At 51.0% G+C, this 21,522-nt stretch overlaps 1 protein-coding gene across 3 annotated transcripts in view; it reads right to left on the reverse strand.

Moving 5' to 3' along the window:
- The window catches only part of TAB1 (TGF-beta activated kinase 1 (MAP3K7) binding protein 1), a 332,479-nt gene that overhangs the window by 93,007 nt on the left and 217,950 nt on the right, over positions 1 to 21,522 (reverse strand). For 2 of the 3 annotated variants that reach the window (XM_069652949.1, XM_069652951.1), the window contains 3 exons: positions 7,340 to 7,451; positions 5,085 to 5,238; positions 3,856 to 4,078 (listed from right to left, as the gene is read on the reverse strand). In XM_069652949.1, the coding sequence (XP_069509050.1) occupies positions 3,856 to 4,078; positions 5,085 to 5,238; positions 7,340 to 7,451 (489 nt within the window). The remainder of the gene's footprint in view (positions 1 to 3,855; positions 4,079 to 5,084; positions 5,239 to 7,339; positions 7,452 to 21,522) is intronic. The other variant, XM_069652950.1, reaches the window with a different exon arrangement.

A 21,522-nucleotide genomic window follows, 5' to 3' on the forward strand; every position in this document is an offset into this window, starting at 1 on the left:
CCGCCACTGGAGCGAGGCACTTGGTGAAAACCCTGGATGCCGACTTCAATCCGAACGGGAGGGCCTTGAACTGGTAGTGCCGCCCTTGGACCACGAACCTGAGGAATTTCCGGTGTCCTTTTAGAATGGGAAAGTATGCATCCTCCAAATCCAACGACGACAGGAAATCGCCCTCATCCAGCTGTCCCAGCATGTGCTGGAGGGTGACCATCCGGAACTTCTGTGCCTTGATGTACTTGTTCAGTCGTCGCAGGTCCAGGATGGGTCGCCACCCTCCTGTCTTCTTTTTCATGAGGAAGTACCTTGAGTATACTCCGGAGCCCCGGAGCCTCTTTGGGACGAGCTCGATGGCACCTTTCTTGACCCTGGCCCTTACCTCCAACAGTAGTTGAGGGACGTGGATTTCTTTCCTGGCCACGGGAGGAATGCAGGGGCACTTTTTTAGAAATTCGAGGGCGTGCCCCTGGGCCAGGGCGTCCAGCACCCAACGGTCAGTGGAGATGGACTCCCACACGCTGATGAACTTCGCCAGCCGGCTTCCCACCGGGGTGCTTCGATGGGGGCCCGACGCCACGGTCGGTTCAATCTTGCTTGGAGGACGCCTTGCCGCATTGGCCTCCCTGGCGACGACGGCAGGATCCACCCGACTTGCCTCGTCCTCTATAGGCTCCCTGCGACGAGGAGTGGCTCGCTTGCTGGTACGTAGAGGAGCCACCGCCTAACCCCTTGGAGGCACCCTGCTTGCCTCCGGAGCTCCGAAAGGGTGGCATTTGTTGCTGGAGAACTCCTAGGGCCTTAGCTGTCTCCGTGTCTGCCTTGATGGCTTGGAGGGACTCATCCACTTTTTTCCCCAAACAGGTTGTTCCCGTCGAACGGCATGTCCAAAACCTTGGCTTGTACGTCCTGGCGGAAATCCGTCGCCTTGAGCCACCCTCGTGGTCTGAGGCAAACGCCGTTGCCTAGCTGGCAGAGACTGGTGTCGGCAATGTCTGTTGTCCGACGCCACCTCACCTTCCTGCAAGATCTCCAGGGCCTCAGCCCTCTTGTCGTCCGGTAGGAAGTCCAACAGGGGGGCGATCTTGTACCATAACTCCCTGTCGTAGCGGGCCACGATCGCGAGGGCGTTGGCCGCCTTAAATCGTTGTTGCCGCAGACGAGATAACTCGTCGTCCCATTGCATCCTGCTTCTTTCCTTTGCCGTCCGGCGGGGAAGTTGACGTTGAGGCCTATGCCCCACCCCCCGTCACGCCCCCGGTTTCTTCTTGGCCGCCGCTGGGACGACCGAGTCAGGAGTCAGTTCCGCCCTAAGGCACAAAGGGCCGCTTCGGGTACCGGGTACTTCTTCTCGTACCGATCCCTCTTGGCAGACGTCGTAGACAGGTTCTTGAGAAGGGTGAGACCCTCGTCCCGATGTCATCCAACAGAGGCACGGCGAGGACTGTCTTCCTCTTGGCCTCGCGCCGTTGGTAAAGGAAACCTTCCTTCTCTTCGGGGCAGAGCAGAAAAAGCTCAGATGCCCTGGCGATCATAGCGTGGAAAGACCCAATCTCGTCGGGCGGGGAGGCCCGGACTGGAGGTGATGGGAGCTCCGTCCCGTCATCACTGCCGTCGTCATCCGTACCCGTCGTGGCCGTGGCCATTCCCGTGTCATCCCCAGGTACGGGGGACGTGGGCAAAGGCTGAGCAGGCTGCAAGGGCTGAAAAGGCAGGGCTGGATGGGTCCGTCTTCTCTTGTTTGGGGGACTTCCCGACGGGCCTGGCTCTGGCTCGTCCGTCGGGCCTGGTTCCGGCTCCTCCGTCAGTGGTAGGGGGCAATCTCGTCCTTATCTCCGAACATAAGGATTGTATTAAAACAAAATGGCCGCCGAGTTGTCCTGCGGCTCCAGAAGCGACGGGCGCGACGGTTGACTAGGAACCTCGCTGGCGCCGCCGGCGCTCTCGTCGTCGGGATCCTTCCCGTGGGACCGGGCCTCTTCGACGCCCTCCAAGACTTCAACCAGTTCCTCCTCAGAGGCTGTGTCCATGTCCACAATGGCCACCGGCTCCCCCCCTCTTTTTTCCACCGGGGTCTTCACGGGGGTCTTCTAGATGGGCCTGAAAGTGGCTTCCCTCTACAGTGGCAGGGAAACTCTGGACCCCGAGGTCGCCTCCACTGGTGTAGCCTCCCAAGGCTGTGCCAGGGCCGCCGCGGCTTCCTCGATAGAGGCCTTAGCCGGGTGAATAAAGGCCTTCACCACCTCCTGCACGCATGTGGCCTTCACCTTGGGGGGAGGGTCACCGCCTCGGTCCCCCTCGGCTGGATCCTTCGAGACCGACTGGGGCCTCTCCAGAAGCTTTGCCGGGTACTCGGCTTTCCTCTTCCCTGAGCCAGAGCGTTGGCTCGTGGTTAATGGTGCTGGAGAGGATGCGCCCTGCCTGGCAGCTGAGGAGCCCGACCGTTCGGCGCTCCCGGGGCCCGCGGACTCGCGGTGCTTTGCCTTCTGTTAGGCCCCCGTCGCCGGGGCGCCCTCACAGTACTTAGAAGACCGCTCAGACGACTTCTTCTCACCTGACGGGCTCTTTCCTTCCAGCCCGTTGGAGAGACGAAGATGTTGATCCTTGATGGTCCGTTACGACATGTTCCCGCAAAACGCACAGTCCTTCTCCACGTGCGTTTTGACCTCATGAAGGCAGTAGAGGCACTTCGAATGTTCGTCCTCTTTGAACAAATTCTGCAGCTGGCATCCAGGGCAAACCCTGAACAGCTTTCCGGGCGTCGAGCTCCCTTTCTCCTGGGCCATGTCCGGGGTAGGCCACAGAAACTTCTGGACTCCTCCAAGAAGCGTAATTCGATGAAAACTTCACCCTTGAGGGGCGTAGAAAAATCCAAAACGGGTCCCCGTTGATCGGATTTAGACACGGTGGAGCTTGAGGCTCTATTTGACCGAAAAATGAGAAAATCTCTTTGAAAAGCGCGAAAACGCAGCAAAAAGCTCGAGAGCTAAACACGAGGACTCCCAACACTTGAGCGTACGGTAAAAATCTGAAGATGGCTGCCAGGGGAGGGGCTTAGGGAGAGGGCAGTCATTGGCTGGGGCCAGTATGACCCAGAGATCAGTGATTGATTACTACTAAGAAAGACAGATCAGAAACGAAACTGATACTGATTTTTTCTTTACCGAGGATTCCCTGCCTGACGACAGGGAATATTCATGAGCATGTAAATCCATGCCAGACCCCATGCTGGAGAAGTGGAATACGTTGGAGGACACAATCCATTTCAACAATTTTTTTTACACATGTCAACGAAAGTCAACAAAATCGTATAGGCATAATCATCTCCGTTGGGGTACAGTATCCATTTGAAATCGAGCAGCGTTGGAAAATGCTCAGTACGGCAAATGTGTTCAGGACCGTGGACAGGCGATGAAGGCAGAGAATATGCTGGTAACCTGAAGATTGGATAACAAAGTTGACAACGGCATAAGAAGGGGTTGGTGGCCCAAGACAGGGGATGAAGTGATACTAGAAATGCAAGAAATCCAGCAGGAGAGTCCATGAACTAGGCAGGAAACATCCAACCACTAGTAAAAAAGGAAGTAACAGATATGGCGAGGAAACAGGCTTGAGGGGGCAGATCTTTATGGTGTGCTTATGAGCCAGGCACCCAGAGCTATTTTGTAAGCATTCCTGTTAAGCAAGGAATACTGTGATCTGTATGATGCCTGGGCATACTGCGAATCTGGAGGACGGTAAATTGGACATGAACTGGATTAAACAGGCTTTTTGAGAACAAACTCTGCTTGCTCTAGTGGTACCACATATCTCAAAGAAGAACACGCAAGACTGGATTTGCACTGATGGTGAGGGTCTTACCCTGAGTGGGGGTTAGCGTTGGAGTGTTGGCCTCATCAAGAGGATAGCCGAAGTTGCGCACAAGCAGCGTCATGTCTTCATGTCTGGAGCAGAAGCGAGATCGCTCACCACCGCTGGCAAAAGTGTCACGGTGAATACGGCGCACACGGTCCACTACAGCCTGAGCCACAGCATCCAGCATTCCCTGCTTGGCAAACTCTGTAGCAATCATGGCAGCAATCTCCTGCAGTGTTGAAGAAGATTAAACGATTAAGTGAGTGAGAGCATCAGAGAGGAGGGGGGAGACTCGTAAAGCAACTGATATGTACATTGCATAGTTCTGAAAGCATATATGGGATTTATATACCACAAATCGAGCAATCAGTGGTGAACTGTACAAAAAGGGGGAGACCACAAAGAGATAGGACAAGAAGAGTTAGGACGGGGACAAGAAGGGACAGATGAGCTATCAGTGGGTCAACGGGCGATTAAGTGTTTCTTCCCAGCTGTGCATGCACTCCTAAACACCCTCTGAAAATGTGATTCCCACAACAACGACCACCACCAGCTCTTCCGGCATCCCCAACCTGTGCTATGGAACCACACCTCCTGCACCTATGTGCAGAAGTACTAGCCTTCTGTACCTTTGCTGTTGGATATTCAGCCAGAGATCCTCATCCCACTGCATTGCATTGCTGAGGACTCTACGTGTGCACCCCTCATGTGCACATTTAATAATGTACTTTTGCAGGGTACCCTCAGCAGTCCATTACTTATGTAGAAAACCACCACTACTGGTGGAAAGGCCCCTAAAATGTACTTTATCTGCACTAGGTATCCTCAACACTCCTGTAACTTTGCCCAGGTCCCTCTTTCCTTCTATAGTTGTGCTTGGTTCCTCATCCTTATGCATCCATCAAGGAGCCCTCTGTCCTTCTGCGATCTGTGCATTAACAAGTCAGCCTACTGCTTGGACCCTGACGGCATCTGTGCTGTAGACAGGCTGTCCTCCTGAACCATTGTGGCCTTGGGACCACCACACACTCCTAAGCATGTTTGTTCTGGAGAGTGAGACCGGAAAGAGTACTAGAAATGCTCACCCATCCAGTACCTGTGCCAGCCCCCGTGAACCCTCAAAACTGTGCCAGGGCCCTCAAACGTCCGAAATTTTTTCTGTGGACCTTCATGCCTCCTGTACTATTGATATGTGCACATAAAACCCCTCCACCCCAAACACCACTTTCGCTGACCTCTCTCACCTGATTGGCCTGTCCTGGCCCGTGGGCACACTCTAGAGCCTTGTAGAGTCCCTCAGACATCAGTGCCAGAAACCCTGTGACCCCCTCCAGGGGGTTCCCGCCGTGCACCTCAGGCTCTGCCGTGATTGGCCTCGATTTTGCAGTGCTGAGAGAGAGAGAGAGAGAGAGAGAGACACACACACAAAGGTCACATGATGTCACTTGGGGAGAAATGAACATTGGGGGAAGGAGAGTCCTAATGTGTTAGAAGTGCATCAAGGGAGCAAGAGACCATTCTGCATGAGAGATACAGTAAGAGAGAAAGCAGCCTCTGTGGGACAGAGGCGCAATGAGGAAGAGCAAGATTGCACTGTGTGAGAGGTGCAACAAGGGGGATGCCCATTTATGATCGGTTTAGTAGGGAGAATGCTGTTCTATGTAAGAGGAGCATTGCTGGGGGATGTCACTGTGTTAGTGGTATAGCCACGGAGGACATCATTGCTCTGTATGAGGGGTGTAGAGAAGGAACGTTGCACTGAAAGACAAAAAGGGGAGGATGCTGCTGCTCTGTAAAAAGTGCAGCAAAGGATGTCACACTGTGTGAAAGGTGCAACGGAAGTGCACATTACTTTACCACTCTCAAAGAGTGGAAAAGCGGATATCACTTTTTGTGCGCTAAGAAGTGGATGCCGCTCTCAGAAATGTAATGAGCATATCATTGCTCACTGCAAGAGGGGTCAAGGGGTGTTGCGCTGTGTAGGAGGTGCAGCTAGAAAAATAGACGTCGCTCCGTAAAATGTAATGAGTATATTATTGCTCACTGCAAGAGGTGTCAAAGGGGCTTTGCTCTGTGCAATAGGTGTCCCTAGGGAAATGGCTGATAAACCATGTACAGCTCCCACTACAGAAGAGTGAATTAATAAGAGGTCTGAGTGCGCTTTGGACGACTCATGGCATCAACTTGGTTGGAGTCTTGAGGCCTGCACGGCATTTCTGCATTAAAGAATTTTAAAGGGCTGTGTTAATGACTCATGGGACGCTAGCAAGTCAGATTAATGCAGCTGCTCTTGCCAGTCTCTTCACAACTGCTCCAGCAAAGCCCTAGGACATGACCCAAGTTTAAATCATCACACACCAAGTTTCCATTTCGCATTTCGATGCTGAATTAAGTTCTAATCTGGTCTAGAGATATAACATGTGTTCTATTTGACAGCTTGAGCATCCATGTTCATGCACATTTCCATCCATGAACTATGTGCCTTTGTTGAATTTGGTCACTTTCTACCTCTTTTACTCCTTCATTTTTATGTTGGGTTGAGAGGACCAGGCGTACTGATCACTGAATGTATGCACAGTAGTAAACTGAAAAACAAGGGAAACGCCACAGAGTAAATGGAAGCAATTAGCATCCTTGTATGCTCATGGCAGAACCTCAGAGTAAGGAGCTAAAACCTTGAGTGCATGATAGGGCCCTAAGCAAATTCTCTTCCAGTAGACTTTCTGTGATGCATATTTCCCTCAAAGAGTGTTCAGGTCCTATTGCTCTGTGTAGCATATCCTGAACTGAGGTGCATTTCCATCATTTGAGGCGATGACATGAGTTAGGAGGATCAATAGACAATGCTCCGAAGAAAACACAAACACTGTACATTATGCTGCTGGCCCAGAATGTGAAAGACAAAAGCCTCATTTCCTGAACTACCTGAAACTAAAGTTACAACTTGGGGCACACATTTGTACAAACATAAATGAATGTTTTCAATAGAGCACACAGTCTCAATATCCATTATCATTGTGATTAGTTTCTAGCCTAAGGTCTCAACTACAGATGGGTACATTGTGCAGGCAAATTTAGAATCTTTGAAAAGTCACAACTTGTGCAGATGCCCTCCTTAACGGAATATGTAGTCCGAGATGGGAACAAAAGTAGACCATCTGTTACACATTCTAAACATTATCAATCCACACAACCTCTGCCGTAACAAGCAGGCAGGACAATGTTAAGATTAGACAAAGGAAACTCTTAAACCACTTCCTCATTGCTGTTTTGTATCCATTCAAAGAAATAATATGCAAGGCAGGCATTCAGAGGGGGGGAGTGGAAGGAGGTAAATGTGGCAGAAAGGGATATAGAATGGGAAAATAAAAGGACGGATATGAGAAAAAGTCAAAAGGGAAAAGAAGTGATGAAGGGAGTGTTATGGTGAAAGTTGACAGTAGAGAGTAGGGCAAGTGACGAATGCACAGAGCAGAGAGGATCGTCTCACCTGAGCAGTTCGATGTCAGTGAAGCCATACTTCACCTTGTAGTCCCCGATGCGTCGAGTACTCTCCTGTCCCCCAATCAAGCCTGCCTGCTTCACCTTCACAGGATCTAACCCTGAAAATGAGCAGATGGCATGATCAGATGCAACAATTGTGATTGAATGGCATCCCTGCGGATCTCTAACAAATTCGGAGCAGCTAGAGGGCAGCACTCTGAGGGGCTGGATCCCGAGGGCATTGCTCTGAAGGGGCAGAGGTCCTGGAAAGCACAGCACCAAGGGGCCGAAGTCCTGGGGTCATGGAGGGCAGCTCCTTGTGGGACTAGGGTCACCAAAGGTAGAGCTGAGAGGAACTGAAGTCATGAAGCGAAGAGCTTCAAGAGACCAGTGTCCTGAGGGGAGATTAATGAGGAGCAGAGAACATGAAGGGGCCCATGAACCAGCGAGGGCAGATCTGGGAGTCAGTGGGCCTCATTACAGGGTAGGGGTTTACCGGTAACGATAAGGGCACCGGTACCGGTAAACCCCTACCGCCTTACTACGAGTTCCCTTTGCGGGACCCGACTTTAACGCCTGGTTTTTCTAGGCGTTAAGGACGGGACCCGCAAAGGGACCTCGGAGCTAATTACGGTACCGCAATTTGCGGTAACGTAATTAGCACCTTCCCCATTCCCATTATGCCCTATGGGGGCAAAAATGGGAATGGGAAAGGGCCTTGGTGAATGGGGAATTACCGCCCCCGCTCACCTTGGAGTAGGGCGGTAATTCCGCCATCCACCAAGGCGGACTCGGTACGGTACCGGCGGCAACCATGGCGCTAATAGCGCCATGGTTACTGCCTACCGTGTAATGAGGCCCAGTGTCTTGAAAGGCAATTCTCCTTGGCGCCTGCAATCTGGGATACAACTGGGACTGTGAAGTGAGATCTCCAAGTTGCCCAGAGTCTAGAAGAACATATCTTTTTGAGAGTTTGAGCACTGAGGAGAAATTGGAGGGCAGATCCTCAGAAGCGGTAATCCTGAAAGGGAGATCCCTGCAATAGGGGTCTAGAACAAAAGGACCTTCAGTTGCTGATACGTGAGAGTGGTACAATTAAATATCTAGGCTAAAACGTTTGAATTACATGACATAGCAATGAAGCTGAAAGTCTTTCAAAATTAGTTTTCGCATCTCTTATTTATTTTCAAATATGATCTAATTGCAAACTACAACCTCTTTCCATACTTTACTTTCTTGCACAATTTTATTTATTCATTCCAACACTGGGATTCCTGTCTTCCCTTCGTAACAAATTGCTTCTTCAAGATGTTACTGATTAACATTGCTATCTTAACCACAGTTTGCAGACACTGATCCGTCTTTCTTGGCTTTGTCTCCCTTTTAAAAGAACCAATCTATTTACATATGATCATCAATGAATCACAAAGCCGGTTTGTCAGGATCACATTTTTCATCTAGTGTTTTACTTATTCCCTCAGCACCTCTCAGGATTCCAATACTTTTGGTCCCCTCCACCTCTCAGGCTCAAAGTGGTTTCAGCTCCTGAGCACTTCTTAGAATTCAAATTCTCTTTGGTTCCCACCAGCATGCAGGATTCAAGTGATTTCAGATTCTAAAATGTTAGATGAATGTAGTTTTTAGGGGAATTGAGTTTATTGTGTGCTGTTTATTTTTACAACAGGACCATGAAAGCAAGCCTACATGCGTTTCATACTGGGCAGTGTCAGATTTGCTGCGTCTCTCAGGGTTCATGTGCTTTCAACTTCTCGATATCTGTAACAGTACAACTGCTTCCTGCTTCTCAGTCTCTTTCAGCGTTGAAGTATTCTCAACACCAATCACGCTTCAAGTGCTCACGGGTTCTCAGCGGACCTATGTTATCACAGCAAAAGTAATCAGTTTCTCACCCCCATTGCACAGGTCTAATGCGTGATGAGAGTTGCACAAGGCATTCCTTGGAAGACCCAACCTTTGCTGTTCCTTCACCCCACCCTGCTCGACAAATCCGGGGACAGCCCCCTTCTCCTGTCTCCTGTACCTGCCCCTTCTCCCAAGCGCTCCCACCTCCCTGGCTTCCTTCCTCCTTTCCAGGCCTCCGCTGGCCGAGCCCATCCCATCCCATCCCATCCATTCCTCCTTTCGGCACCCATGCATTGCGCAAATGACGTTTTGCACTGGACTACCTGTAAAACGTCCTCTGTGCAATGTATGATGTGCACCGCTCTCTGTACCTCTCAGGACTCAGGTGCTCACGGATACAAAGGACCTCTCTTGGTTTGGATGCTCCTCAGGTTCTTCTAATGTGCAGGACGCCACAGCACCTCTTTGCAACCTTGTTGTCCCATGTCCAGACAGCTACTGCCCTCTTTTGATCCATCACCCTCGTTGGTATAGGTGGTTACTTTTCCTTCCTCTAAGGGAGGGAAAATAGACCACATGTAGAAGGACTGGTTATTTTCCAGTAGGTCTGTCCCCTTGCACATCAGGCTGGTGTAATGCCACTGGAAGTGATAACATACCGCTATCTTGATTCTGACTTTGGGAACCGTCCGCACCCACGCAACCTGCTCAATGCAGGGCACAAAATCTCTCGAGCAGCTATGAACTCAAACACGTGTCACAGACCAAAACAGATCCCCAGCATATCTCCTCTAAAAGGAGATAGACCTTGCACTTGGCCAATGCCTTTCATCAGATCCGTGAATTTTACACATGGCATATATGCCACAGAGCAAGTCTGTCGAACATGAGTCCCAAAAGGTAGAACTTTGAGGAGCAGTTGTCCTGGAGGGAAGCTTATTTCAATTAATACATGTGCTACTACCAAACGGTTACACAGCACTTGCGATTTATTGGAAGACGTATAAAAAGAAGCAGGAAAAGAACAAAGCCACCAAAACTACAGGAATTAATCAAACAGTAATGTTTTTACCCTCTTTCTGACCTGTAAGTAACAAGAGATTTCCCAGATATCCAGGGAGAGACTGTTCCAGAGTTTGGCACTGATGACTGAGCAGGATCTACCAATGGCCCTATTTCTGTGAAACCTCAGGAAAGAGAGTGAGAAGTGAAATGAAGATCTAAGGGGTCAGGTGGAACAGTATCAGGCAAACCATTGTGCCATGTGTAGAGGCTCAATGCCTTATAGGGCCTTATGAGTCATTGTTAATAGTTTAAATGTTATTCTTACATGAATGGGGGAGCGTGATGAATCGTATGGACTCGTCACGAAAACCCTACCTAAAGTCTCCTCTCAGGTGGCCAGGGAAAGGCATACGCTTCCTTATCCTGACCCTGGGGGTGATGTTAGCCAGGAAGACCACCTGGGAGGAAAGGGTGCCAGGGAAACAGGAGGACTTCATGGGATGACATGTGGTATTTGTCTAACTCAAGGAAGGGCATATCTTTAATGCCAGTACACATAATGGCATGTTGTCAAAGAGAACAGATACTCCCGAACATTAAATGTAACAGTGTTAAGCAATTGATAAACAACCAGGCGTGCCCAAGCCAAAAGAAAACAAATGAATATTACATTGTGTGTGAAGAATATTGACCAGGTGTAGAGAATGTTTTAAACCCACATTGCCAAAGCCAAAGACTTGTGAAGGAGATAGTTATAAACAGCATTTCGTTAATAAAGAAGGAACAAGATTGGCAGGAGGGCTGCCCTTTTGATAAGAGGTTCAGGAGGAAGGAAGCATTGCCTGTCTTGCATGTTGCAAACACTTAGGTGTAATAAACAGCAACAGTGCGATTACTGTGTCCCTTGAAGCAATCCTTAAACCTAATTGTGTGAAGCAGAAGACATTGTTAAAACCTTTTGAAGTTGACCCTTACCACAGAAGTACAGAGGTAGTAGTTTTACCTGGCATGCGAGTATACCCGACAAGAGGATTATTCAACAATGCACATCAAAGTTAAAAAAATGAAAAGAAACTATATGGAGTATATACCACACACTTCGGTGCAGGGGAGGAATAACAGCCCTGACACGTAGCCGCTAATATATACATGAAAAAAGTGCCCAATCTATGGACACTCCCGTCCCCTTAACACCTTCAAGACGGAAAACCAGCTAAATGATTTAAATCAACGTAAGATAACATTTTATAAAACAATTGATGGAAAGGTATCCACTGGTATCCTGTGGCAAAGTTTTCTTTAATGTTCAGCTGTATATTAGATGCTCAATGTTCAGTTGTCCAATAGATGATCAACGCGTTTCGGGGACCATTTCCCCTTCTTCAGGAGCCGAACTGTAAATATGTACATAAAAAGACCACATGTCTTCCATTATCTTCTCCATACCCGTGGTTTAACAAATAATCAGATAACACAAAAACAATTGCTGCAAACGAAATGGTACTCTTTACCTTAGACATTTGTTAAATTAGTAAAGTACCTTTTTGTCCGGGGCTAATGTGCCAAACCTTGCCCCGAACTCCATCATATGGATGCATGATTCATGTAAATAAATGCCACATAAGCCATAACATTTTAAGTAGATAATTATTAAATATGATACTTGCACATTTCAAGTTACATAGAAAGGAAATATATAGAGACAAGAGTTTTGATGTTAAACACAAAATGTGAGTACAAAAGAAGAAATAGTAAAAACTTGTTTAACAATCCTGTTGTTTAAAGATAATGGAGTAGAAAAAGAAATGAGAGGGTCGAATCCATGTACTCTAAGTGCCCAGCTACTTCCTAAAAGTTTTCCCCAAAAAGGGCACCCAAACTCCTTTTGTGTTTAGGTTAACAAATAGTCTTCACCACCAGCAGGTCAGGAATTCCAAAATTCAACATCCCAAAGCTTTACAGACTACTTTTTTCACTACAAAGTGATCCCAATTTTTCATTCCTAAAACAACTAAAGGTGCATATTATTTTTCATCACCATCCATTTGTAGTCCAAGTGAGCCTATGCAGGTGAGAAACACTGCCAATCTCCAGCATGCAATAATCTCAAAGTACATAATGAAGATATAAACCATACGTGTCAACGTTCAAAAGTGCCTACAGTGGTTGCGCCTTAGAATGGAACAAGTTACTTACCTGTAACTGTTGTTCTCCAGCATGGGTCTGGCATGGATTAACATGCTCATGAATATTCCCAGTCGCCAGGCTGGGAATCCTCGGTAAAGAAAAAATCAGTTTCAGTTTTGTTTCTGAACTGTCTTTCTCCTAATAACCAATCACTGGTCTCTGGGTCATACTGCCCCCAGCCAATGACTGCCCTCTACCTAAGCCCCTCCTCTGGCAGCCATCTTCGGATTTGGTAGCACGTAAAGTGGCAGTAGGACCAAGTGAAGAGCCGCAGAGGGGTAGGAGAGAGGGTTCGGATGTGAATCCATGCCAGACCCATGCTGGAGAACAACAGTTACAGGTAAGTAACTTGTTCCTTCTCCAGCATGGGGTCTGGCATGGAGTCACATGCTCATTAATACAAGAATACATAGCAGTACACACATGCACAACCACGGGAGGTAGCAAGGCTCAACATTAAGCATCTCTTACTTCCTCACCAGGCCCACCTTCAGGCGAACAGATTGCACAGCACTGCCTGGCCGAGTCTGGACTCCTCCCTGGAATCCCGGTCGATGCAGTAGAATCTTGTGAAGGTGTGCATCGACGTCCACGTAGCCACCCTGCAGATGTCCAGCAGGGGCCCACCAGATAGGAACACAGTGGTAGCAGCGATCGCTCTGTTTGAATGGGCTCTCGGCCGGCCGGGCAACGGTCAGTTTGCTAACCGGTGACAGTGCATGATGCAGCCGGAGAGCCATCTGGAAATGGAAGCCTTCGAGAGGGCCTTCCCTTGGTTCACAGGTCCAAAGTTCACAAACAGCTGTGATTTCTTACGAAAACTCTTTGTGCGGTCCACGTGGAACTTCAGCCCTCTAGCTACATCCGGCGAGTGCAAAGTCCTATCGACGAAGGCGACGGGAAGAAAACAGGTAACATCATGGGCTCGTTGAGATGGAAGTCCGACGGCACCTTGGCCATGACGGAGAGGTGCGTCCTCAGCACCACCCTCGTCTCGTGGAAAGTCAGGTATGGACGCTTGCAGGATAGGGCCTTGATCTCTCCCACTCGTCGTGCGGAGGTGATGGCCACAAGAAACGCTATTTTCCACAACAGAAACTTCAATGGTGCCAAATGCAGAGGCTCGAATGGCAGGCCCATGAGCCTGGTCAGCACCACGTTGAGCTCCCACGCTGGGGCCGGAGCATTCACCGGCGGGAACGATTGGAACAGTCCCTTTATGAACTCCTTCACCAGGCGATGGGACCACAGGGATGAGCGTCCCGGAGTTCTGGTGTAGCGGGAGAAAGCCGCCAGATGGATCTTGATGGAGGCATGGGCCAGCCCCGCCTTGGCCAGCGATAGCAAGTACGGCAGCACTTGAGGGGCCGTGATCCGCAGAGGGTTAATCTTCTGTGCCCGGCACCAGACAGAAAACCTCTTCCATTTGTGTCCATAGCACTTGAGAGTTGAGGACGCCATGGCCTTTGCAAGCACCTCCTTGCAGTCCACCGGGATATCGTACCCTCCAAACTCTAGTGCTGCAGGAGCCAGGCCTGCAAGTTCAGCGACCCCAGGTCATGGTGGAGGATGGCGCCTCCTTCTCTGGAGAGGAGATCCGCGTCCGTCGGCAGTTTGACTGGGTGGGGACGCTGACATGTCCAGAAGGTCCGGGAACCAGATCTGTCTCGGCCACGCCGGTGCGACTAGGATCATCCTGCACCGGGACAGTCTGAGTTGGTTGATGAGTCGCAGCAGCAACGGCGGGAATGCATAGAGGAACAAGCCGTCTCAGGGGAATGAGAAGGCATCCCCGGCTGGGGAAACCGGCTGGGGAAACCTGCTGGCGAACCTCCGGCATTTGGTGTTCATCGCCGTTGTGAATAAGTCGATCTGGGGATTGCCCCATCGTTGGAATAGCAGATCCACTTGATCCTGTCGCAGCTCCCACTCGTGGCACGAGCGCAGCTCCCTGCTGAGTGAGTCGGCGATGGTGTTATTTATTCCTGCCAGGTGGAAGGGTACCAGAAACATCCCTTGGGCGACGGCCCAGTGCCACAGATCCTGGGCCTCCTTGGATAGGGCTGGGGAACTGGTGCCTCCCTGCTTCCGGATGTAGAACATCGTGGTGGTGTTGTCGGTGAAGATCCTCACCACCTTGCCATTGACGGACGGAATGAACGACCTGAGGGCCCAGAACACGGGCTGGAGCTCCAGGACCTTCATGTGTAGTGACCTCTCCTCCGGGAGCCAATGGCCTCTTGCGTGGAGATCTCCGGTGTGCGCTCCCCATCTCTCCAGGGAGGCATCCGTCGTCACCGTCTCCTGATGTGACGGGGTCTGGAAGTCCATACCCGCCGCGAGAGAAGGTCTCGTTGAGCGAGATCCTGTCTTCGAAGCTGCCCGCCGCTTGCATCCAACAGGTGTCGAGGAACTCTTGCAGTGGACGCATCCGCAGCCTGCACAGGTGCACGAGGTAGATGCACGAGGACATCATGCCGAGAAGGGACTTGATGGACCTCACCCTAGCCACGTCCATGGTCGACAGCCGCTGCACCTTGCCCAGGATGGCCTTTGTCCTTTCCTCCGACGGAGAGGCCAATCGCACCACTGTGCCGAACCTGGTTCCCAGGAACAGTGCGACTTGCGACGGAACCAAGTGGGATTTCGCGAAGTTGATGGAAAATCCCAGATGGGTGAGCAGCTGGACGGTCTTCGCTGTGTGCTCGACGGCGAGTTCTCTTGTCCTTGCTCGGATGAGCCAATCGTCCAGGTAGGGGTAGACGTGGATCCCCCGCAGGCTCAGCCGCGTCGCCACTGGCGCTAGGCACTTGGTGAATACCCTGGGCGCCGATTTCAATCCAAAGCGGAGGGCCTTGAACTGGTAGTGCCGTCCTTGGACTACGAATCTGAGAAACTTTCGATGTCCTCTTAGAATGGGGATGTGGAAGTAGGCATCCTCCAAGTCCAGCGACGATAAGAAGTCGCCCTCCTCCAGCTGCCCCAGCACATGCTGAAGAGTGACCATCTGGAACTTCTGGGACTTGATGTACTTGTTTAAACGACGAAGGCCCAGGATGGGTCACCAGCCGCCTGTTTTCTTTCTTACGAGGAAGCATGAGTAACTCCGGAGCCCCGGAGCCTCTTTGGGACGAGCTCCTTTCTTCAGCATCGCCCTTACTTCCAGCAGCAGCTGAGGGACGTGGTTTTCCTTCCTGGCCACAGGTGGAATGCGGGGGCACTTCTTTAGAAACTCTAGAGTGTGCCCGCGGGCCAGGGCATCCAGCACCCATCGGTCGGTGGAGATGGACTCCTACACGCTGACTAACTTCGCCAGCTGGCCTCCGACCGGGTGCTCAAGTGGGGGCCCGACGCTACGGCCGGTTCAGTCCTGCTTGATAGTGGCCTTGCCGCCTTGGCCTCCTTGACGACGAGATCGTCCTGACTTGCCGCATCTTCTGTAGGCCCCCTGCGACAAGGAGCGAGCCGCCTGGCGGTACGCCGAGGAGCCGCCGCCGAATACTTTGGAGGCACCTTGCTTGCCTTCGGAGTTCCGAAAGGGCGGCCGTCATTGCTGCAAAACTCCAAGGCCCGCACCGTTTCCGTGTCGGCCTTGATGGCCTGCAGTGACTCGTCCACTGTCTTGCCAAACAGGTTGTTTCCGTCGAAAGTCATGTCCAAAACTCTGGTTTGCACATCCTGGCGGAAATCGGTTGCCATGAGCCAAATCACGCTGGCGAAGGCAAACACTGCTGCCCATCTGGGGGAATCCGGTGTCAGCAATGTCCGTGGCCACCGTTATGGCGTGGTCCGATGCCACCACGCCTTCCTGCATGATCTCCTGGGCCTCAGCCCTCTTGTCGTCCGGGATAAAGTCAAGCAGAGGAGCGATCTAAAACCACAGCTCCCTGTCGTAGCGGCCCACAATTGCGAGGGCGTTGGCCGCTTTAATCGTCGCCGCCGCCGACGAGATGACCCTTCGTCCCATGGCGTCCAATTCTTCCCTTCGCCGTCGGGCGGGGATGTCGAAGTTGAAGCCGTCGCCCCCGCCGCTTTCTTCTTGGGCGCCGCTGAGACGGCCGAATCCGGGGTCGGCTGAGCCCCAAGGCACATGGGGTGGAATCCGGGAACCAGTACTTCTTCTCGTACCGGTCTCTCTTGGCAGGGGTCGTTGACGGGTTCTCCAGGAGCTCCAGCCCCTCGACCCAGTTGTCGTCAAGTAACGGGACCGAGAGGACCGTCTTCCTCTTGGCCTCACGCCGTTGATAGAGGAATCCTTCCTTCTTCTGTTCTACGGGGCAGAGCTGGAAGAGCTTGGATGCCCTGGCGGTCATGGTGTGGAAGGAGCCAATTTCGTTGGGAGGTGAGGCCCTAGCAGGTGGTGATGGAAGGCCCATCCGGTCGTCACCACCGTCATGGCCGTCTCTGTTCCCGTGTCATCCCTCGGATCCGGGGAAGGAGATGAAGGCCGCGAGGGCCGTGCAGGCTGGAAGGGCGGTGGGGGATGAGTTCTCCTCCACTTGCTTGGAGGGCTTCCCGATGGTCCAGGCTCTGCTGGGTCGTCCGCTGGGGGTAAGGGCAACCTTGTCCTTATCTCTGTACACAAGGCCTGGATCGCCATCAAGATTGCTCCCGAGTTGTCCTGTGGCCCAGGTACCGGCTGCGACAGGTGCAACGGTTGGGGAGTGGAATCCTCCGCCTCCACGAGAACCTCGTCGGCACCACCGTCGCTTTCTTTGTCTGCTTCATCGGGATCGGACTTCCTCGAACCTCTTTGTCCAGGATCTTCACAACTTCAGCCAGCTCCTCTTTAGAGGCTGTATCCGTGTCCCTGATGGCCACTGCCCCACCTCGTTCCACCAGGGTTCTCACGGGGGTCTTATCGATGGATTGAAAAGAGGATTCCCTCCACGGTGGTAGGGAAACTCTGGGCCCCGAGGTCGCCTCCACTGGGGTAGCCTGAAAGGCTTTGCCAGGGCCGCCATGACTCCCTCGATAGAGGCCTTAGCCGGGTGAATCAAGGCCTTCACGACTTTGGACGCGCTTGAGGCCTTCACGTCTGGGGGAGGGTCGTCGCCTCGCTCCTCCTCGGCTGTCTCTGTCGGGAGCGACCGGGACTTCTCCCGAAGCTTACCCGGGTTCTCCAACTTCTTTTTCCCCGAGCCAGAGTTGATGGCGTCGGTGAAAGTGCGCCCTGCCTGGCAGCCAAGGAGCCCGACCGTTCCGCGCTCCCGGTGCCCGCGGACTCGCGGTTCTTTGCCCTTTGTTGGGCCCCCATTGCCGAAGTGCTCTCAAAGGTCTTAGAAGACCGCTCGGACCTCCTCTTCTTCTCATCTGCTGCTGGGCTCTTCCCCTCCAGCCAGTTGGTGAGGCGATTACTCCGATCCTTCATGGTCCCCTCTGACATGTTCTTGCAAAACGCACAGTCCTTCTCCACATGCGTTTTGTCTTCGTGAAGGCAGTAGAGGCATCTAGAATGCTCGTCCTCCTTGAAGACATTCTGCAATCTGCATCCACGGCAGCTCCTGAACAGCTTGGATCCAGGCGTTGTGCTCCCTTTGTCCTGTGCGATGTCCACGCGGGGTAGGCTTCAAAGATCTTCTGGAATCCTCCAAGGAGCGGAACTCGATGAAAACTTTGCCCTTGAGGGGCGTAGAAAATTCTGAAACTGGTCCCCGTTGATCGGAAGTAGAAACTGTGGAGCTTGAGGCTCGACTGAACGAAAAAATGAGATTAAAATCGCAAAATGCAGTAAAAGCTTGAGAGCTATAGCACGAGGACTCCCAACACTTGAACGTGCGGTCAAAGTCTGAAGATGGCTGCCAGAGGAGGGGCTTAGGTAGAGGGCAGTCATTGGCTTGGGGCAGTATGACCCAGAGACCAGTGATTGGTTATTAGGAGAAAGTGTCATGAACCGTCGTCTACGTCCTTTCAGGACCCCCTGGTCCCTGACTCGCAGGGGATTGCATGCAGTTATCCTTCCAACATGGCCACCCGGAACAGAATACTCCGGATCAGTCTATGCGTTCCACGCTGCTCATCCTACAAAAGAGACACGCCCCCGCAGCTCTGCGCGTCTCAACGCTACTTGCAGTCGGACGTGCTTAGCTGGAGTTCGATTGGGGCTCTCGCTTGATTCCTTGTTCCCAGTCCCTTGAATTCTCTCTTGTTCCTTTTCGTCCCCAATCTCCTGAAAAATCTTCCGCACTCTATTCACGGTCTTCCGTGCCTCGAGCGTACCTTGATTACTTCCTGGAATTACCCTGGACTTGTAGAACGCTCCTGGAAACTCTCACGCTGGACGCCGAAGACCGGCATTCGGGACTATACAAATCCCGGACCGTAAAGAAGAAGAAATACCAGAAGGTCGCAAGTACACAACAGAAACAGAGGAGAAGCGGAGAGACTTGTGACAGATTGAGATGCCTTAAAAACGATAGAGATTCAGAGATGGAAGCCGCCGTTCAAGACCTCATGCAAGGCATGCAGGAATTAACAACGGAGGTACAGAACCTCAAGGCAGAGAACGCAGCATTAAAGCAGCTAGTTCTATCACGTGATTCCGCAGCCAAAGAAAATGTAATATTGGGTGGAATAGTGGACAAGTATGACGGTTCTTCCAAGACTCTCCGCGCCTTCCTTGACTCGTGTTTAGTTCACTTCACGTTCAAGCCCTACTACTTCTCCACTCCTAGAGCAAAGGTGGGTTTTATGATTTCACACCTCACTGGAAATGCATTGACTTGGGCAACCCCCCTAGTCAATACAAGCGACGCTCTCCTGGATGACTATGATGGCTTTGTGAGAGCCCTTAAGGAAATGTTTGATCGCCCTGAGCAGGTGTATAGTGCTCAAGAGAGACTACTCGAGTTTCAACAAGGGTCCCAGGATATGCTCACCTATGTTACTCGTTTCAAACAACTTGTGAAAGCAGCAGACTGGTCTCCAGAAGCTAGTTTTACACTCTTCCGAAGGGGGCTGAACGAAGAAATAAAAGATGAGCTCGCTAGGGTGGCCCGCCCAAGCTCCTTCCAGGCTCTTATGGATCTATACTTACAGATAGATTTCCGAATCCAAGAAAGAAGAGCAGAGAAGAGGAAGTCTAAGGCAAGTCTCCAAAAGACCATCACGGAACATGCCCCTAGAGCAGAGTCAACTGTTCCTTCTACCCCGGACCCTGAACCTATGCAACTAGGAGCCTTTCGGGGACCCATTACCCCTCAGGAAAGGATGCGACCAATCCATACTGGTCTATGCATGTATTGCGCCTCCGATAAACATCTTGTGAGAGAATGTCCCATTGCTCGTCCACGGCGTTCTGGAAACGCCAGCTCCCGATCCTAGATGGAGCACAGTGTCGGGAGAGAGATGTTTGCTCCACATCAATTCCATCCTTGAACTCTCCTGGACAAAATAACCTTGTGGTTCTGCAGGCCCTTCTATCGCCTTCCAAGACAGAACCCTACCCCATACTGGCATTAGTTGACTGCAGAGCTATGGGCGTATTTCTAGATCAAGATTGGGTCACTGCTCATAACATTGCAAATGAAAGCCGAGTTACAATGCAACCAGTAGAGGCAATGGATGGAAGGCCTCTTTCCTCAGGACCCATTACCCTTCAGACTAAAGAGATTCTACTTTCTATTAATCACCATCAAGAGAGAATCAAATTTGACCTCATTAAATCAGCCCATTATCCGATGGTTCTTGGGATGCCCTGGCTGCAGAGGCACAATCCTTACATCAACGGGGCAGCCGGCTCACTGTTTCTTGGATCTGAATATTGTATGGCTCACTGCCTATCCCTGGATACCTTACCAAAGCCTTCTAGAGACTTTCAAGAGAACCAACAAAGTCCAGTCACTGTTTCTAACATCATCCAGATTCACAGGGCCTACCAAGCCTTTTCTGATGTTTTTTCGACCGCGATAGTCCAAGCTCTCCCTCCTCACAGGCCAGAGGATTGTGCCATCGATACCGAACCCACAGCTGCGATTCCTTTCAGCAGAATGTTTATATTATCTGAACCTGAAAAGAAGGCTCTCTGAGAATACCTGGATACTAACCTGGAAAATGGCACCATACGCCCGTCCAAATCTCCTGCGGGTGCTTCATTGTTCTTCGTTCCAAAGAAAGATACCAAAGAACTCAGACCATGTCTGGACTACCGTGGTCTAAATCGGTGCACTCTCAAGGACCGTTATCCTCTACCCCTCATCTCGGATATCCTGGAAGCAGTCAGAGGTGCAGTAATCTTCACAAAATTAGACCTAAGGGGTGCTTACCATCTCATTCGTATAAAGGAAGGTGACGAATGGAAAACAGCCTTTAGAACTCCCTTTGGCCATTTTGAATATCTGGTCATGCCCTTTGGACTTGCTAATGCCCCAGCAGGTTTTCAACGTTTCATGGATAGGGTGTTCTCGGACATGCTGTTCCTCTTCATTATCGTCTACCTGGATGACATCTTGATCTACTCCAAGGACCTTCTAAGGCATGAACAGCATGTTAAGGCAGTCTTACAACGATTACGTGAACACAAACTCCTAGCTAAACCCGAGAAATGCCTGTTTCACGTCACTTCTGTTCATTACCTAGGATTTGTCCTTAGTCCAGAAGGAATCGGAATGGTAACTTCAAAGGTAAAAGCCATACTATCTTGGCCGGCTCCCACATCCGTGAAACAGATTCAATCTTTCCTGGGACTTGCCAATTTTTACCGAAAGTTCATACCGTCCTTCTCTGAAATGGTTCAACCAATCATTGCTCTCTTGAAGAAAGATGCTCCATTTCTCTGGTCTACAGATCAAGACAAGGCATTGCAACGATTAAAGACAGAGTTTACTCAAGGCCCCATCCTGGCTCAACCCGATATTAACCGACCATTCCTAGTGCAGACGGATGCATCCAATTACGCCATAGGAGCAGTACTAAAACATGAATTTGAGGACAAATTGGAGCACCCCATTGCTTACCTTTCACGAACCCTGACGCCCAGTGAGACTCATTATTCCGTCTTGGAAAAGGAACTGCTAGCCATCCGCCAAGCCTTCACAGAATAGCGACACCTACTCCTGGGAGCTAGGCATCCAGTTCATGTCCGTACGGACCATCGAAATCTTCAAGTTCTACAATCTTTGGAATGTAGGAACAGTC

This window comes from Ambystoma mexicanum, chromosome 3q (assembly GCF_040938575.1).
Source record: "Ambystoma mexicanum isolate Mex_15411 chromosome 3q, UKY_AmexF1_1, whole genome shotgun sequence".
NCBI classification, from domain to species: domain Eukaryota; kingdom Metazoa; phylum Chordata; class Amphibia; order Caudata; family Ambystomatidae; genus Ambystoma; species Ambystoma mexicanum.